Raw genomic sequence first — 15,240 nt, forward strand, 5'->3', positions numbered from 1 at the left:
TTAAATTTTTGTCAACCAGTCACCAAGCAAAAAACTATAGATACCTATAGGACAATTTCCTGGATGCTTTGTATATTTCCAGCCCAGCACATGGGGATTTTGCTTGGGGATCATGCAGCTAAAGCCTGATGCTTAACATGGAGTTCTTACAACTTAAACACATGGAGTTATTTGAAGTGTATGCTATACATCCTCTTTTATAGGAGAAATAAAAGATGAAACATGCAGAAATCTTGTGTTGTATAGCATAACCTATAATTTTCTCCCAATTCCTGATGAGCAAATTCATAGACAAAAAGATTAGTCTCTTAGCAGGCGGGACAGGTTTAGATCAGAGTCTGGGAGCACTATGAAAGTAGCATATTCATCCTTAAAGAGATTTTAGGGGGCGGGGGAAGCATGCTCCTTTTCTTCGATGCTTAGGGTGATTGACTCCTTCTGGGGGTTCAGCTGCCATCATTTGGCCCTTCTGAAGCTGTTCCCCTACATAAAACAACTCTTCAGAGTCTTGCTTTAAAAAGGCAAATCATTCCAGTAATCATTTGTATTTATATCCATATCCTGCTAATCTGTAAAGGTTTAATTCTCCTGTGACTGGATATGGAGATGGAATTGTCATTTGATAATCTAAGACAAGTAAAGTTCTGTCTTGATTCTGTTTCACAAGATAGTTTTACCTCTAGAAGCAAACTAGATAGAAAGTGCTTTCTTAATTCTGATTACGCTTTGGAAAGATTTGTTGTAAAAGAAAGCTTATTTAGGCATTAAATTGAAGGATGATCTTGGTCTGAGTTTGACGTGTGGTAAGAATCGCTTCCACATTTAACATTTGAGCGAGGATGCATGCCACCTAAGGAAAAACTCAGTCCTTAAGAAGGCTCTATCTAAAGCACGTATGTGCAAAGTGTCAGGCCCCGCTTCACCTGTTTATTGAAGGGGAATATGTTGTCTTTTCTGCTCCCAGTCGGCTTCTAGACCTAGAATATCCGTCTCGGAGGGAGAGCCACAGGGCAGGGCTAGGTCGCCCATCTCCTAACACCCTATCAAAAACCAAACGTGTGTAAGCTGCTGAAGTGAGTGCCGTGAAAGAAATATCAACACTCTTCTCAGGATCAAAAGAATTTATCGCTACTCTTCTAAAGAAACAACTGCAATGGTAAGTGACTAGGATTCTAGTACTACTTCTGGGATAAATGTTATGGGTAAGACTTCCTCCTGAAGTCTTTTAGTAAGTTGTATCTGCACTGGGAAAGTGAAACTTTCTATTGTCAGTCTCCCAGCAGTCTCCAGTAAAATTTAGTTCATTTTAGTTAGAACATTGTTAAGGCTAATTTCTCCATTTGTAAAGGAAGTTCAAACAATAGTCATGCACAAAAAGTCATTAGGGTTGCCAACCCTCCAGGATTCTCCTGGAGTCTCCAGGAATTAAAGATTAATCTTTAATTAAAGATTATGTCCTGTGATGACACCTCCAGGAATACGTCCAACCAGAATTGGCAACCCCTAGGAGTCATCAAAGAAGAAAATAGTCTTCATCCAGCTGCAGTCGAATGATTATCCTGCTATAAAGACAAAAGATATAAGCTATCAAAAAGAAAATGGAAAAAAAAAAAGAGAAAAGTAACCCCTGAACCTGTTCCAAGTTCTGGAACCTTGTGCCATTCCAGAGGGGGTGAACTGTCATTGAACTTTACTAGTCTAACAAGGATCACCAAAAAGAGATTATTTATTAGAATTCTCTGACACTATGAGAGTGTGGCAAACATTTGTTTATATTCCTCATCTTCCATTATCTGGAGATGTTACAAAGGAGGAATAGTTATAACCATGATGCCTTATAAACTGCAGGACTCTAAAAGTGGATATTGCAGCCAGCCTTACCAAAAGTAGGTGCAGCAACTGAATCTTCCCAAGTACCCATTTTATATTAGTTGAAGAAATCCCCTCTAGTTGAAGAAGCATTGTAGAAAGATCTCCTAGACAAAAGTAGAAAAAGGGACACTGGTTCCATTCAAACTTCTTTTGCTTCTACAAATTCTGATAGGAGTAGAATTATGAACTGACTCAAAGGAAGCTATTGACTACCATGATCAAACTATTAAGTCAACAGCAAATATCACTAGCTTCATATTTTATAATGGACATTTATGTTGACGTATACATTGAGATTTCACTCTATAAAATGATATGCACTACTTCAATGGAAAGATTATCTGTTTTTCCAAATTTTCATCACAAAATTTGCTGATGGGAAAACTTGAGGCACGAAAAAATACTGTGGCAGAAGAAATGGAGAAGGGAAAAGTCTTCCCTTTATTCAAAACCTTAAAGCCCACAGTGGAATCACTTTAGATCATTCTTTCAAAATCTTTGTTTCTATTTTATCTTCAAGGTCTAGATACGCTACGTGAAGGATTCTAAATTCTGGAACAGACTCTGAAGGGGTGACAAGTCTAGACATAAATATTTGCAAGAACCAGTGATTGAATCACAAGTATTTGTTCTCCATAGATAATCCGATAGGGAGAAATGTGGTTTTGCTCATCTCTCTCAATGAAATGGATGAAACATCAACAAATTAGCTTTTGAAAATTTATATCTAAGGGTCATGTAATACACTAATTACCTCCGTTTTTATTCAGGTAATCTTGTGCTCCAAAGTTATTTCTGAGCTCTGCTTGGGTTTTATGTGATTCTGAGTATTTAATGCACTACTGCATTAGTTTGAAGTTGAATAAATGTACAAGATGAAGTATCAAAGAGAAATGTTATCTGCAACATTATCAGCTACATCTCTAATGCTAAACCTATTGCATTCATTGTTGTAGTGGATGCATAGTGCTACATGTCACTACAGATTTTAAGGGTCACTTGCTTTCACAGGTTTACTAGTATAGTTTACTCTTCAGATTGTCTTCAGTTTTATATGTATTCCCCGAAATAGTAGTGTTAATACCATATCTGATGGGAAAGGGGACATACAGGAGCTTTTAAGACTATATTTGCTTATAAAAGCAATAATAGTCTAGAATTAATAGTAACCAAGATGTCAAATGTTATAGAAAAAGAATTAATGGTTAAATGCCCCCCAAAGCAATATACCACTTAGAGAAAGGCCAACTCAAGTGATTTGGGGAGAAAGTGCTATTTTATTCAAAAATAAAGGTATAAAGTGTGTATAGTAAAGAGAAAATGTGAAAATTGACTTAAAGATTTTGCCTTTGTCTTCTTACCACATGATGTAATAGAAACAAGAATTTACATGTGCATCTTGTAAAATTATATTTGTCACTATGGCCCCATATTGAATAATGATACAATTTTTCAATTCCTTACGTAGTCATCTAGTCTTTGACTGTTCACAAACATAGTCAGAAATTTCTCCCTTATGAGAACAGCATTAACAATGGAAACCCCTTCCTGGATTGGGCAATATATGAAAAGTACCTTTTTAAGCTGCAAGTCTCTTGACAACTCAGAAGCACATCAGCGTCTTGGAACTGAGGAGTCAGAATAGTTGCACGGGAATGTCAGAGGTTATTAACAATGAGCCACATATTAATAATATCAGAAAGCAATATTTCAGCCTGTCCCACAAAAAGCCACAGGAATTGTTATTGAGCAATGACCTCTAATATCTTGGCAATGCAAATAGGTATACAATATGAATATTAATTGGCCAAATTGACAGATGGTTCTCCAGAGGGAATCAAATTTTCATTGAAGACTTAGCACTCAAATACAAACTTTCAGAGATACTGAAAATAGACTAAATCAAAACACAATACTCTATTTTCTTAACAGAAGGGGCTCTGGGAGCATTTGCTGTGGATGTTCAATGCTATCCAAAATTTCTAGTACATGTTTCTCTTAATTGTCTTTTAGACTGCTAAAAGATCAAGAGGAAATCCTTATAATACTGTGGCTGTAAAATGGTTGAAGGGATAATCCTTTTTGGATCCAAGAGATCAGAAGTCCTTCACTATTACTTACCAAGAGAGAGAGGCTCTTGCAAACCAGGTTGCTTTTCTATATCCAATCTCCTCCATATAAGTTTGACTTTGCAGCCATCCTCATCACTTGGAACATCAGCATATAAAATTTATGGTTAATATACAAACACTAATGTATGAAAAAGAAACCAAATACTAGAAGGAAAAAAACTGATACTCTAGCAAGGACTATCTCTGGGATTATATCAACATCTTCAAAGTACAAGAGACTGTTTTGAACAGTGATATAGATTCTGAGAATTAATTCTGGAATCTGTATACTTTCACACTGTAAGATTCTGAAAAGGTGTAAATCTAACTGAGACTTGTATAGGAAATATTTTTATTCTGCCTAAATCTTGTACTATAGGCAATTGACAAATGCTTTTAAGAGATGTGAGTTTAATTTCTTCTTGATTTTTGAATACTTAAACAATATTTTTATTAGACATGAATGCTAGAGCCAAAGCTTTTTCCATGGACTATCAATATTAGATTCATAATTTGCTTTTAAAATATTTTGTGTATGCCAACACTTAATTTCCTTTTCTTAGGCCACAAGAAATTGGCCTGTCTTGGTCTTAACATAAAAAAGGTAAAGTAATAGCAAAGCTGGATGCATGAAGGATAATAAAATCTCCAATTCTTTTAAAAACAAATAAGTGTTTTGAAATACCAAATTGTTATACTGCTTCTTAGGATTTTTTAAAATAAGAGCCTCATTGGAATCTAGCATCAGTAATGACCCAGACGGGAAGTTAGAACAAAATGAAATAATGCTAGTCATGTCCAGAAATAATCCACCACCTTCACAGCTGTTTCTTCCCAAATCACCAGCTTGTGTAGATTTACATACCACAAATAAACACAGCTTGAAGATTCACTGAAAGGCTTTTTTTATTGAGACCTTAGTTCATAGTTTTCGTGCTTCGCCTGCTAAAGTTAATGATATAAAGAACATCTCAAGCAGTACAGGCTGTGCAGCTCCCTGGACTGTTTGTGTTCATGATCTCATCTGTGGAGGGTGAAACACAGAACCATGATGTGACAGGTTTCCTGCAAGAGGAAATAATTTTCAAAATTGTATTTAAAACGTGTTTGTAAATTTTGAAATCTACTTGCATATGTGTTTTCTTAGGATGACATTCTTTTATTCTGGCTACAGTATTCAGTCTCTATGCAGGTGGAGAGTGAGGAGGTGGGGAGCTGAATTTTACCTCCTCAACTGAGGGGTCAGGAGCAGGGACTACTGCAGAGCCCCCCAAACACCACAGGCTGAAATAGCCCCTCTAGATCATACCCTGACACTGGGCCATCATCAACACTCCTTCAAAGTATCCCATGTAGTGGACACAACAGGAACCTCCGTATGACTGTTGAGTGCCCATGCCCAGCACAGCTCCTGTGTTGGCTTGAAGATTTGGGATTTTAAGATACATTTTTTAAAAATTTTATTTTCAGAAAAAGCTTTGGGGCAACTTTTGAGAGCTAAACACTTATGTATGTCTATAATTCTGTGCGTCTTCCTCTACCCATCCTTGGAGGAAGGAAAGTATCAGAATCAACTGTTATAAAATGGATAAGATAAAACATGTCTAGAAGTTATGAAGGAACAGTGCACAAACAATGGCTTTAACTTTGGTTGTACAAGATCCATCTCTACTGCAACATTTGAGAAACTAGTCCAGTAACATAGGCTAGGTGGATGGATGGAGGTAATGGATTGTTTTTAAATTATATAATTAAAAATTCTGTCCTTTTTTTTCCTCCCCACCATTTTGCTTGTTCACTTTATACATTCTCAGAGGTAGAAACCATGGGCCTGGTTTTCATTTATATTAAAGTCTCTGGCAATGAAAAGTAAATGAAAATCAAGTGCCATGTCTTTGTGCATGTGCTAAAGTGGGACTATGATCCTGATTTTTTTTTTTTTTTGGACTAGTCCAAAATAAATAACACTAACAAAGGAAATAAGCAAGATAATTGTGTAGTCATCATTTTGGAAAATATTACAAATTGATATGAGTCAATGGAATGACTTGTGAGTTAGAACTGCAAGGTTCGGTCCTTGATTTGGAAAGCCATTTCAGATGAATCTTTTGGAAGAATGGTACTCAGTCTGAATCAGACTTGCTCCAGTATTGTTCAGCTACTTCTCTCTGTGATGGAGTGGGATATTACTGTATCAAATTGTGAAGGTTTTTATACCTGTATACTGTGACCACATTTGTTTGGACTTGCCCAAGGGCAGGCTGTTGTGCTGCGCTCCAGACAGCTGCTTTGCCTGGGAAAGGTGGTGTACATCTCACTGAAGGGCCATCGCTGACAGCCGTTGACTTTGACTCTCACCTACAGGCCTGCCCCTCATGGAATAATGGTAGTTCTACAGCGTGCTCTGAAAGAGAGGTTGAGGGGGACAAGCATGACCGATGGCTATAGCACTTATAGTTTGCACACGTGGCACAGAGACAGAGGCCCTATGTAAGATCAGGGTTTTACTCTGTGCAGGGGGTTGACTGCTATACATAAGGACTTGCAGGACAGAGAGGGAAAGAGGGACTCTGCCCAGCTTAGTCTGTTGATGCACTACAAACTCACAGAAAGAGGTGAGCTCATACTATGGGAGGGTGCATTTTAGGACTTCAGGTTTGTTTTCAGAGATCTGTAACTCTTGATTGATTTAAGAGTAAATATGGTTAAATTCTTCTGCTAAAGCCTTTGTTCTTTGCTTTTCTGTCATGTTGTGTCTGATGGGGTTAAACAAGTAAGTCCTAATTGCCCACAGCCTAGGTCGAGCTCTGGGGGATTGCGGAGAAGCAATTTGGGGGGCTCAGGAGGATTCTTACACTGGTTTCTGGACATTGACATCCCACATCCCAAGAAAGGGCATCAGACAAAGTCTGAACCTGGGAGTGTGAGTCCTACACCCCTAGAGCTAGTGAATAGAATCCAGACCCAGCTGGCTTGGAAGCACATGAGATTCAGTGATTGGGTCCACTTGCTGTGGGCTAGTGACTATACAGTGAGTTACTGGGTCAGTTTGTAGCACCCTCTAATTGAGGGTTTAATTCTATGATATTGATAAATAGAAACATTCCTTTACCCTCTCGGCTTGTTATATCAGACACAGAATATAATAGTAGATATGGATACAAGTGAAATAAAAATTAACCTCTTAATTTCTTTTTTCAAAGTAAACACCTTGGTCCAAATTGGTGAATGTTTAATTTTTATTTTAGTAGTAATATTTCATTGCTGGTTCTTATGGAAAATCATGCTTTTCATGAATATGCATTTTCATAGTCTGTGTTTAATTAAACTGCTTTGGCAGGAGAAGGTGAGAAATTAACTTAAACTCCCTGGGTCCTTGATTGACAGGGTTTTTTTTTGTTTGTTTGTTTGTTTGTTTTTTACTTCCGGTGAAATTGTCTGAAAGAGAACATCCTGTTTCTGTTGGATTCATGGGCATGTTATACCAGAGAGAATAAATTAACAAAACAAATTTTTCATGACTGCTTCTTCAAATGCAAGCTATGAAAATGCAGTCATTACAGTTTAGAGGGGAAAGTGTATGATTACGAATAAGCTGTAACAAAATCAAGTGTAGTATGGCTACCATTGGCCCAATATGAAAAATCAGTGCAATGTTAAATTAGTCTATGCCATGTGCTTGTGGCAAGTGTCCATTTAAACACCGAGGAATTCTTCCTGTTGCCATGTTATAGATAACTAGAATTTTAATTTCTGATATTCTTAGTGGTCCTACCAAACTCATAATGAAAGTATCTGATTCTATTGAATAAACTGATATGATTATAAGCACATTCTCCATATTAGCAGAGCATTGGGTCAGCATTATCTAAGTATTTACTTTGCATTATTTCATATACACTGTGCTGAGAGATTTTTCTAAACTTTCCTAAAAAAAGAAATCAAACCACAATGGTAATCACATTAGGTGTTAACAAAAGGTGAATCACATCAGGCATTTGTTAGACCCAAATCTTTTTCTAGTTTCATTTCAGGGCAATGACTAAGTGAAATATGTCTCATCTTGATAAGTAGTTTATGTATTTGTCAGTGCCAACATTCTGACAATAAATTATTTTTTTCAGCAAAGTTCTTGGTGTTAAAAAAAATAAAAAGCTTAATGTTAGAGAGCAAAGGAAATTGAATGACTAATCCATTTTGATGTCTAAAAAACATTGGAAATTAAATCAACGGTGACATCTTGTGTGTAGTGTCAATATGACTAATTGAACGATTTTTAGCTCAGATTAAATTGAATTTCATATTAAAACAAACTAGTTTATGTGCTTTGTGGTATTAAAGTGTAATGGAGAGATGTTACATAGTGATAATTGTTTTTAAAGCATTCATTATATTACAGAAGAATATTTGTATTCTAGTCAGCTTTGTGTAGTGTTCTGCAGAAATTATGGGAAAAACAAGCAGTGTGGTGTACGGGTAGAAGAGGTTGCTACAACTAGGCTTCCAAATGCTACTGCAATGATACTGCATTTATCGTCAATTGTTTATGCTGGAAGCGGTGTGGAGGTACAATACAGTGATGTGAACTTTGGGTATGTTTTTGCCTTTTGAGAGAAAGGTACCCTAAGGCATTTGATTAAAGAAAAACCCAGCAAAGCTCTAAATGCCTCTTTAAAGATTTTGGTATATGAAGTATAGCAGAGAAGAAATTTTCATCTCTCTCCAAAAGAGGTTATATCAACTGAAGTCTTCATGAGACCCTGTTGTTTCAGTAGCTGGTCTCGTACTACATCAAAAGTTTGTATCAAAACTCTTGTGGGCAACTGTTTTTCAACTGAATTATATTTTGGGGGAGCATTTGATCAGTTAAAAATAGACCCAGGGAGGTTTACACATCTTGTAAAATAGAATTAAACTGTCAGCTTTGTATTCAGAAATTCTTGAGTTACTTATGGAGTCAGAAAATGAGTATACCAATAGGAGGTGGCACGCAATAGAGAAGCGGGCATTTCTGTTTCCTTCGACTCACAGATTCTTTAACATTAGTTCAATAGCTCCTGTTTGTTTCTCCTACTCCAGGAAGAGAAAGTCAGTTCAGGAGGCTACTCTGGGTTGGGGTATTTTATCTGTTTTCTGCTTGGCTGAAACTTTGATGGTGATAGCTCTTTCTTTTTTCTTTTAGACTTTAGACCTCCAATAGTTAAGTAGTGGATTCACAACAGTACCTTTATACTACTGAAGTGATCACTGTGATTATTTTATTATTCATATTACCATGTGTCTTGTGTAGCCTGTCTCTAGTCATATAGTGCCAGGTCATGGACCAGATGGAGCTCCCTGGCCATAGTAATGGCTTTCCCTGCATATCACAAAGGCTGCATGTTGCTTCAAAGACCTTTACCAGCTCACTTGGATGAAGACTGCAACCGTGGGCCATAGACAAAGGTTGCAAAATGCCACAAATGTAGTAAGAAGGAAGAGTTCCTGGTATTCCTCCTTGATTCAACCATGTGATGACCCCAGCCCATAAATCATAGACATAATGTAAAACAGAACTTGTCTGCTCTTCCACACCCCAAAAAGTATGAAGTAGGAACACTAATGTTGATATTGTGCCTTTAGGGAGCCTCTAGCTCATCTGGGTTATTTTTGTGGGCATTGTGGGAAGCTTTCCCCCTCTCCTCTAGTCTCCTCTGCAGTTAAATTCTGAAGGAGGAGAACAGGGATCTTCTCTGTTAAAACTTTTCAAAGGGTCCCTAACCACAATAGTCTTCACTAACTATGGCAGACACTCTGAAATGTGTCTGGAATCTCCACATGTCACTTCTCTAAAAGAGATTTAAAAAAAAAAAAAAGTAAGTTTTTTGTGTGTTATCCATGTGCATGCCGTTGCATTTTCTTGGAAATACTCCCCTTTCCTGTTTATTTCAGAAAGATAAAATGGCCAGAAGTGCCACAAGCATCAAGAGACAACAGAGGCTACCAGCAGAGGAAGCATGGAAGGCTGCTGCTGGGAGTGTCTGGTAATATGCTTGCCAGATCCTACAGAGGAAGGGCAAGAAGAAGCCATGAATGAAAAAGGGGTCGTAGTAGTTGGTAGGTCAGGCATATAGACTGGCTACTTCTGCTAGTCCAAGGTCTCAGGGAAAAGAGCAAGGATACCCTGTAGGGATCGTGAACAGGTTTCATGAGTTATTACCATCCCTCCCTCCACCCATCTTTTTTTCTTTTTGTGGTTTTTCTAGTCCTTGTGTTTGCAGAGATAATATAAAAAATGAACTAAATATGAATCAATGCAGTGACTGACATCTTGAATAACTCTGATTTGTGAACTGCCCATTCATCTCAAGCAGGGCCCTGTGGACTCTTCAATTTTGTTGCCATGGATTCAGGCTTTTTCCCATGATGCCATTAAATGGAGAATTTTGTCATCTAATTAATTTATTCTTCTGCATCCAGGCATCCATTGTTTTTGTTGTTTGTTTGTTTTTCTGTCTCCCTGTCCTGCTGGGACCTGTTACCTCTTGCTCTCCCAGCTTCCCCTTAAGGTGAAGTTAATTGAATTATAGTATGTACACCCTGCACTGTTCCATAGAGATGGACAAGACAGTCCCAACCACCCTCCCTTTCTTTCCCTCTGCGGTAGATCTGTTTCTTGCAGCCTGGCTTTCTGTTCTAGTGGACTCTGATCAAAATGCATATCAGAATGCTTGAGAGCTACCCACAATACTTCAGAGGCTGTTGCAGTAGTTGGCAAAGTATTTTGGGATATGCATACAGCTAATAATAGGAAGGAGCACTGAGCTGTTTCAAGATCAAACATCCATCTTTACAAAAGAAATGCATTGAATTCTTCAAGCAAAAGCTTATAAGTTTACAAAACCAGAAGATTGTTTTATTAATGGCAATACTATGAACATGAAAGCCCTTGAGTATCATACTTAGTGTTGCTGTGAATAGTGAAAGCCGCCAAGCCTCGTTATAATTTGAGGAAACATTGATAGCTCCCTGTGTCTTGAATGTTGTCAGTGTTTTGTTGGGATCTGCTGCTGCTGTTAGTCAATTCAAGACATTCTCTCTCCAGTGATGCAGTCCGCTGTCAAATTCACAACATGTCTGCAGATGTCTGTGAACTTCTCAATACAACTGGATGAAGGTTGAGATCCACTGGATTTAGAGAACTTCCAGATGAAATCAACCTGTGACTGTACCCTCTGAATGGATGAGGTTGTTTGGTTTACACTTGATAAGGTTTTTCAGGGAAGAAAACAATTCTGTCCTTCCCATCTTACCTCCCTATAGACATCTTGTCAAATCTTGTAATCCCATATTTTCTGTTTTACAAATCAATAGCTGGAAATTTATCAATCTAATCCAAAATTAGCATCATTTTGTATGCCACTTCGCCAGCAATGTGCTGCAAAGATTTGATTATTGTCAGTACAGACCTGCCATACTTCAGTAAACATGAATCTAAGCACCAAAGTCAGAACCCCCTGGAAAGTTCTACTCATATAGGTCTGAGCATATTGGGATTTCAGGTAAGGAGCTGTGGCCCAGAGTTCTGTTTTTCCAACCTCCAAAGCCATGATGTTGAAACTCCATTTGAACATTTCAGTCAGTACTGAATAGTACACAGGGCTTTCACAAAGGATTATGTGGCCATATAAGCAGTTGTGTAACTTCTCCCTTTTGATGGAGCAGTTGAGAGGGAACCAGGCAGTGATAGAGGATGAAGGAAATGCAGGTATCAGTGACAGCCTTTTATAGAGCCCTATAGGATCAGAAGCCCTGATGGAGGGATCTTGGAAGCTATGCATGACATAGCTATGTGTAACTCTTGAAGGTGGACAGGAGAAGCACTAAGTACCTTAGAGCTCCATTTGAATGTAGCTAGGGGCAGGCTGACTTTTCTCCTGCACACTTGAAGCATGATGCAGCTGTGGATGTTCTGGCACTGGAATTCCTGAGCCCAATCAGGGACAAAGGCCACCTCTTTCAAAGCTTTGGTTTAAACTTTAACAATTTCCTAGGTGCAGCCCCTTCTCAGACCACCCCATTATTGTATAGGAACACTTGAAAATATTTATGAATGTAGGTCTGACCCTCAGGAGCCTCACCGTCTAGCAGCCCTACAGAGAAGAGGGGAGCATACAGACACTTATGGCACAAGACTGGGTGTTGAGCGTTTTAGGCTGCTATACTGCCTATGAAGGGGAAGGAGGCTTGTGACAGTAGATTGGTAGAGTTTCTCTGCTGTACTGGGCTTTGCTGCATAATCTAGGTTCAAGGTACAGCACAAAACAGGCAACATCTGAGAATGCAGGACCTTACTAATTAAGCAATTTTTCTTGAAAGGAGTGTGGTCTGGGATCAGCATTAGCTGCGCAAATTGATTTTGGATGAAGTTTAAAATGCTGGTTTTGACTTGAATATCTCTAACAATATGATTTGGGTTATCTGCGACACCACCTGTTGTCCCTTGTGATACTGCTGCAATGGCTTCTGTTCCAGCTGCAGAGCTTACTGCACCTCTATCCCCTTCCTGCTCCCCTAAGGCGTCAGGCCTCATGCCTTTATCTCTCCTGGGGTGGAATTCCTCAATTCTCTCACACTTAGACCAGGTCCTGGGCTACAGTACTCTATGTATGAACTATGCTCACCCATGTGGTTTAACTGGATTTGGCAACTGTGATTTCCCCTTTTGGAGTTTGTGACCAGTGGTGTGTGTATTGACCATACAACTTACTTAAAACTAAAGAATTTTGTTTTAACAGTAAGAACAAAGCATTTAGGGAGTAAGGATTTTAAAACAGTCTACGCATATCTGTTTTACTTTCACCCCTACCTTCCCCTGCTGGTAAGCTAGGTTAGGCCTAACTTCAGTCACAGAAGATGTCTGTCAATCTGGTTCCCCTGAACTCCCTAAAATCTTGAGAAAGAGTGAGTCCTTTTTAGTCCAGTCACAGTTTTTGTTCTTGTCAGTTCTCAGGCTTTGCCCCTGCTTGTCAAACCCAGTTCTGCAAGATGATTGGAACAGGAGGTAGAATCTCTAAAGTTAATAGTTCAGGGATTTGTCTCTTAACCCTTTATTTCCTGAGGGGTGGTTTATCTTGAGTCATTGTTTCATGTCCTGTTGTTTTTCTTGCTAGTCCCCCAGATTAAAATAAACTAATTTGTGCATACAGTAAACATTCCAATTACCAGGTTTCATACAATATCTGAGTTATTACTGAGCTGCTCCTCTTCTGTCACAACTTCAGTGAGACTGCTCATGTGCTTAAAGTTAGGCTCATGCTTAAAAAATGTACTGAATAGGAGCTAATGGAATGGAATTCTTAATGAGGGGTCTTTGACTCTTGAAATCACTTTCTCCTCTCCTATTTGGTCTGTCAGAACCAGAGTTGGTGACTTTTAGGGCACATACTGGAAAACACGTCTTTCCATATTTTTTTCCTTTTGAGAAGGGAGTTGGTTGGGAGAGAGCTGGTTTTAGGGGGTGATGAAAGGGGAGTAGTTTGAGACCAATGACTTATTGAACTGTTTTAATTTTTGTCCAAACCCAGAGCATAACATGGATACTTTATAAATGTGAATAAAGACAGTAATTTAAAAGGGCTTTTTGTGTTTGTTTTTTTACTACTTCATTAATTGTTCAGTAAGGCATATATGATTGCATTTAGAAAATAATGCACCATTCTTTTTTGGCAGTGTAAACTGATATGCATAGACAAATATTGATATATTTCAGTCGTGTCTTCTGTTTCTGTATCTAGTACAATTACAGCATGCCGACACTCTTTAAATGTGTTAATTACAAATGAGCAAAGATGTGAAATCGAAGTTTTACTATATTTAGCTAAATTTGCTTGTATTTAAAAAATAGACTACTATTCTGAAATATTTACCCTTTCTTCCCCTCCGTCCCCCCAGATTTGAGTTCTGTGAACCTGCCTTTGTGGTTGGTAATTGTCTGGAGATTGCATCGGATAGTCATCAGTATGACCGGATTTATTGTGGAGCTGGGGTCCAGAAAGATCATGAGAACTACATGAAAATTTTATTGAAAGTTGGAGGTATTCTGGTTATGCCGATAGAAGATCAGGTGATTCACTGACAGTTTTCCCTTGCTGTGTTTTGATATAAGAATCACACAGTTTAACAAAAATGCTTGTCTCGTATGTAGACTATAGACTTGATTTACTTGCTTTTTGACTAATAATCCTTGTCTGCTCAATTACAGCCGTACAGTGTGAGTGTGAAGATTTTTACAGTCTTTTAAAGTGATCATAGGGGCTGTTTGAGTGTTTTGTTTTTAAGTCAAACTAGCTTGCCATATCACCCATATGTCCATATTTACAAGGACACCATTAACTTGAAATCTAATTAGCTAAAAAAAAAAAGCTGGGACAAAGTGTGAAATCCTGGTCCAGTTGAAGTCCATAGCAAAACTCCCATTGACTTCAGTGGGGCCAGGATTTCGCAAAAAAGTACTCTAATGTGCTATACCTGCCCCAGGGCGTCCTTGATTATAAAACAAAAAAAATCCTATCCTATTTTCTTTCAAAAAATAATTTTCTCTTCCCTATTGTGTGAAAGAAAACTCAGCACAGATTTATCTAGTTGACTGTAGGGGAAGCACTGACATTAACTATATACACAAAGTGCTGTCAAATGCACAAAGTAGGCAGACTAACAACATTGAATTTTTTAATGATCTCTTTCAGATATTGTTATTTTAGGTGTTACGTGTCACAATAATAGGGGAAATATTTTCAGTCAGAAGTGTAATTTAATAAAATATTTAGCATCTATATCATTTTTATTCATAGATCTCAAAGAGCTTTACTGGCAAAAGTAAGCATTATTATCTCCAGTTTACTGATGGGCGACACTGATGCAGAGAGATGAAGTAACTTGCTCAAGTTACTGTCCTTTTACAGCCAAATTTTTATTGAAATGTTTGAGCTGAAGATTAGTTTGCAAGTTACTTCATAGTTAACAGTCCTCACTAAAGAAGTTGCCATATAGTTGCTACATAACTTCAAACAGCACTGAAATTGTTTAAAAGCGTGTATCATTAAAATACGCTATCATATAGGTAGCATAATTGGGTGCTTTCTAAATTGATAGGCATATCATGTTACTTTCACTAGTAAACATTATTCTCTATATAGATAAACTAAAATATTTCCAAGGAAAATTCTAATCTAATTAAATAGAAGATTAATGATTCATATAAGTATACTTTGCTAAT

At 37.9% G+C, this 15,240-nt stretch overlaps 1 protein-coding gene across 2 annotated transcripts in view; it reads left to right on the forward strand.

Moving 5' to 3' along the window:
- Positions 1 to 15,240, forward strand: part of PCMTD1 (protein-L-isoaspartate (D-aspartate) O-methyltransferase domain containing 1) — an 89,744-nt gene that overhangs the window by 59,184 nt on the left and 15,320 nt on the right. For both annotated transcript variants that reach the window (XM_065398629.1, XM_065398630.1), the window contains one exon: positions 13,917 to 14,088. In XM_065398629.1, the coding sequence (XP_065254701.1) occupies positions 13,917 to 14,088 (172 nt within the window). The remainder of the gene's footprint in view (positions 1 to 13,916; positions 14,089 to 15,240) is intronic.

Source organism: Emys orbicularis, chromosome 2 (assembly GCF_028017835.1).
Source record: "Emys orbicularis isolate rEmyOrb1 chromosome 2, rEmyOrb1.hap1, whole genome shotgun sequence".
Classification (NCBI taxonomy): Eukaryota; Metazoa; Chordata; order Testudines; family Emydidae; genus Emys; species Emys orbicularis.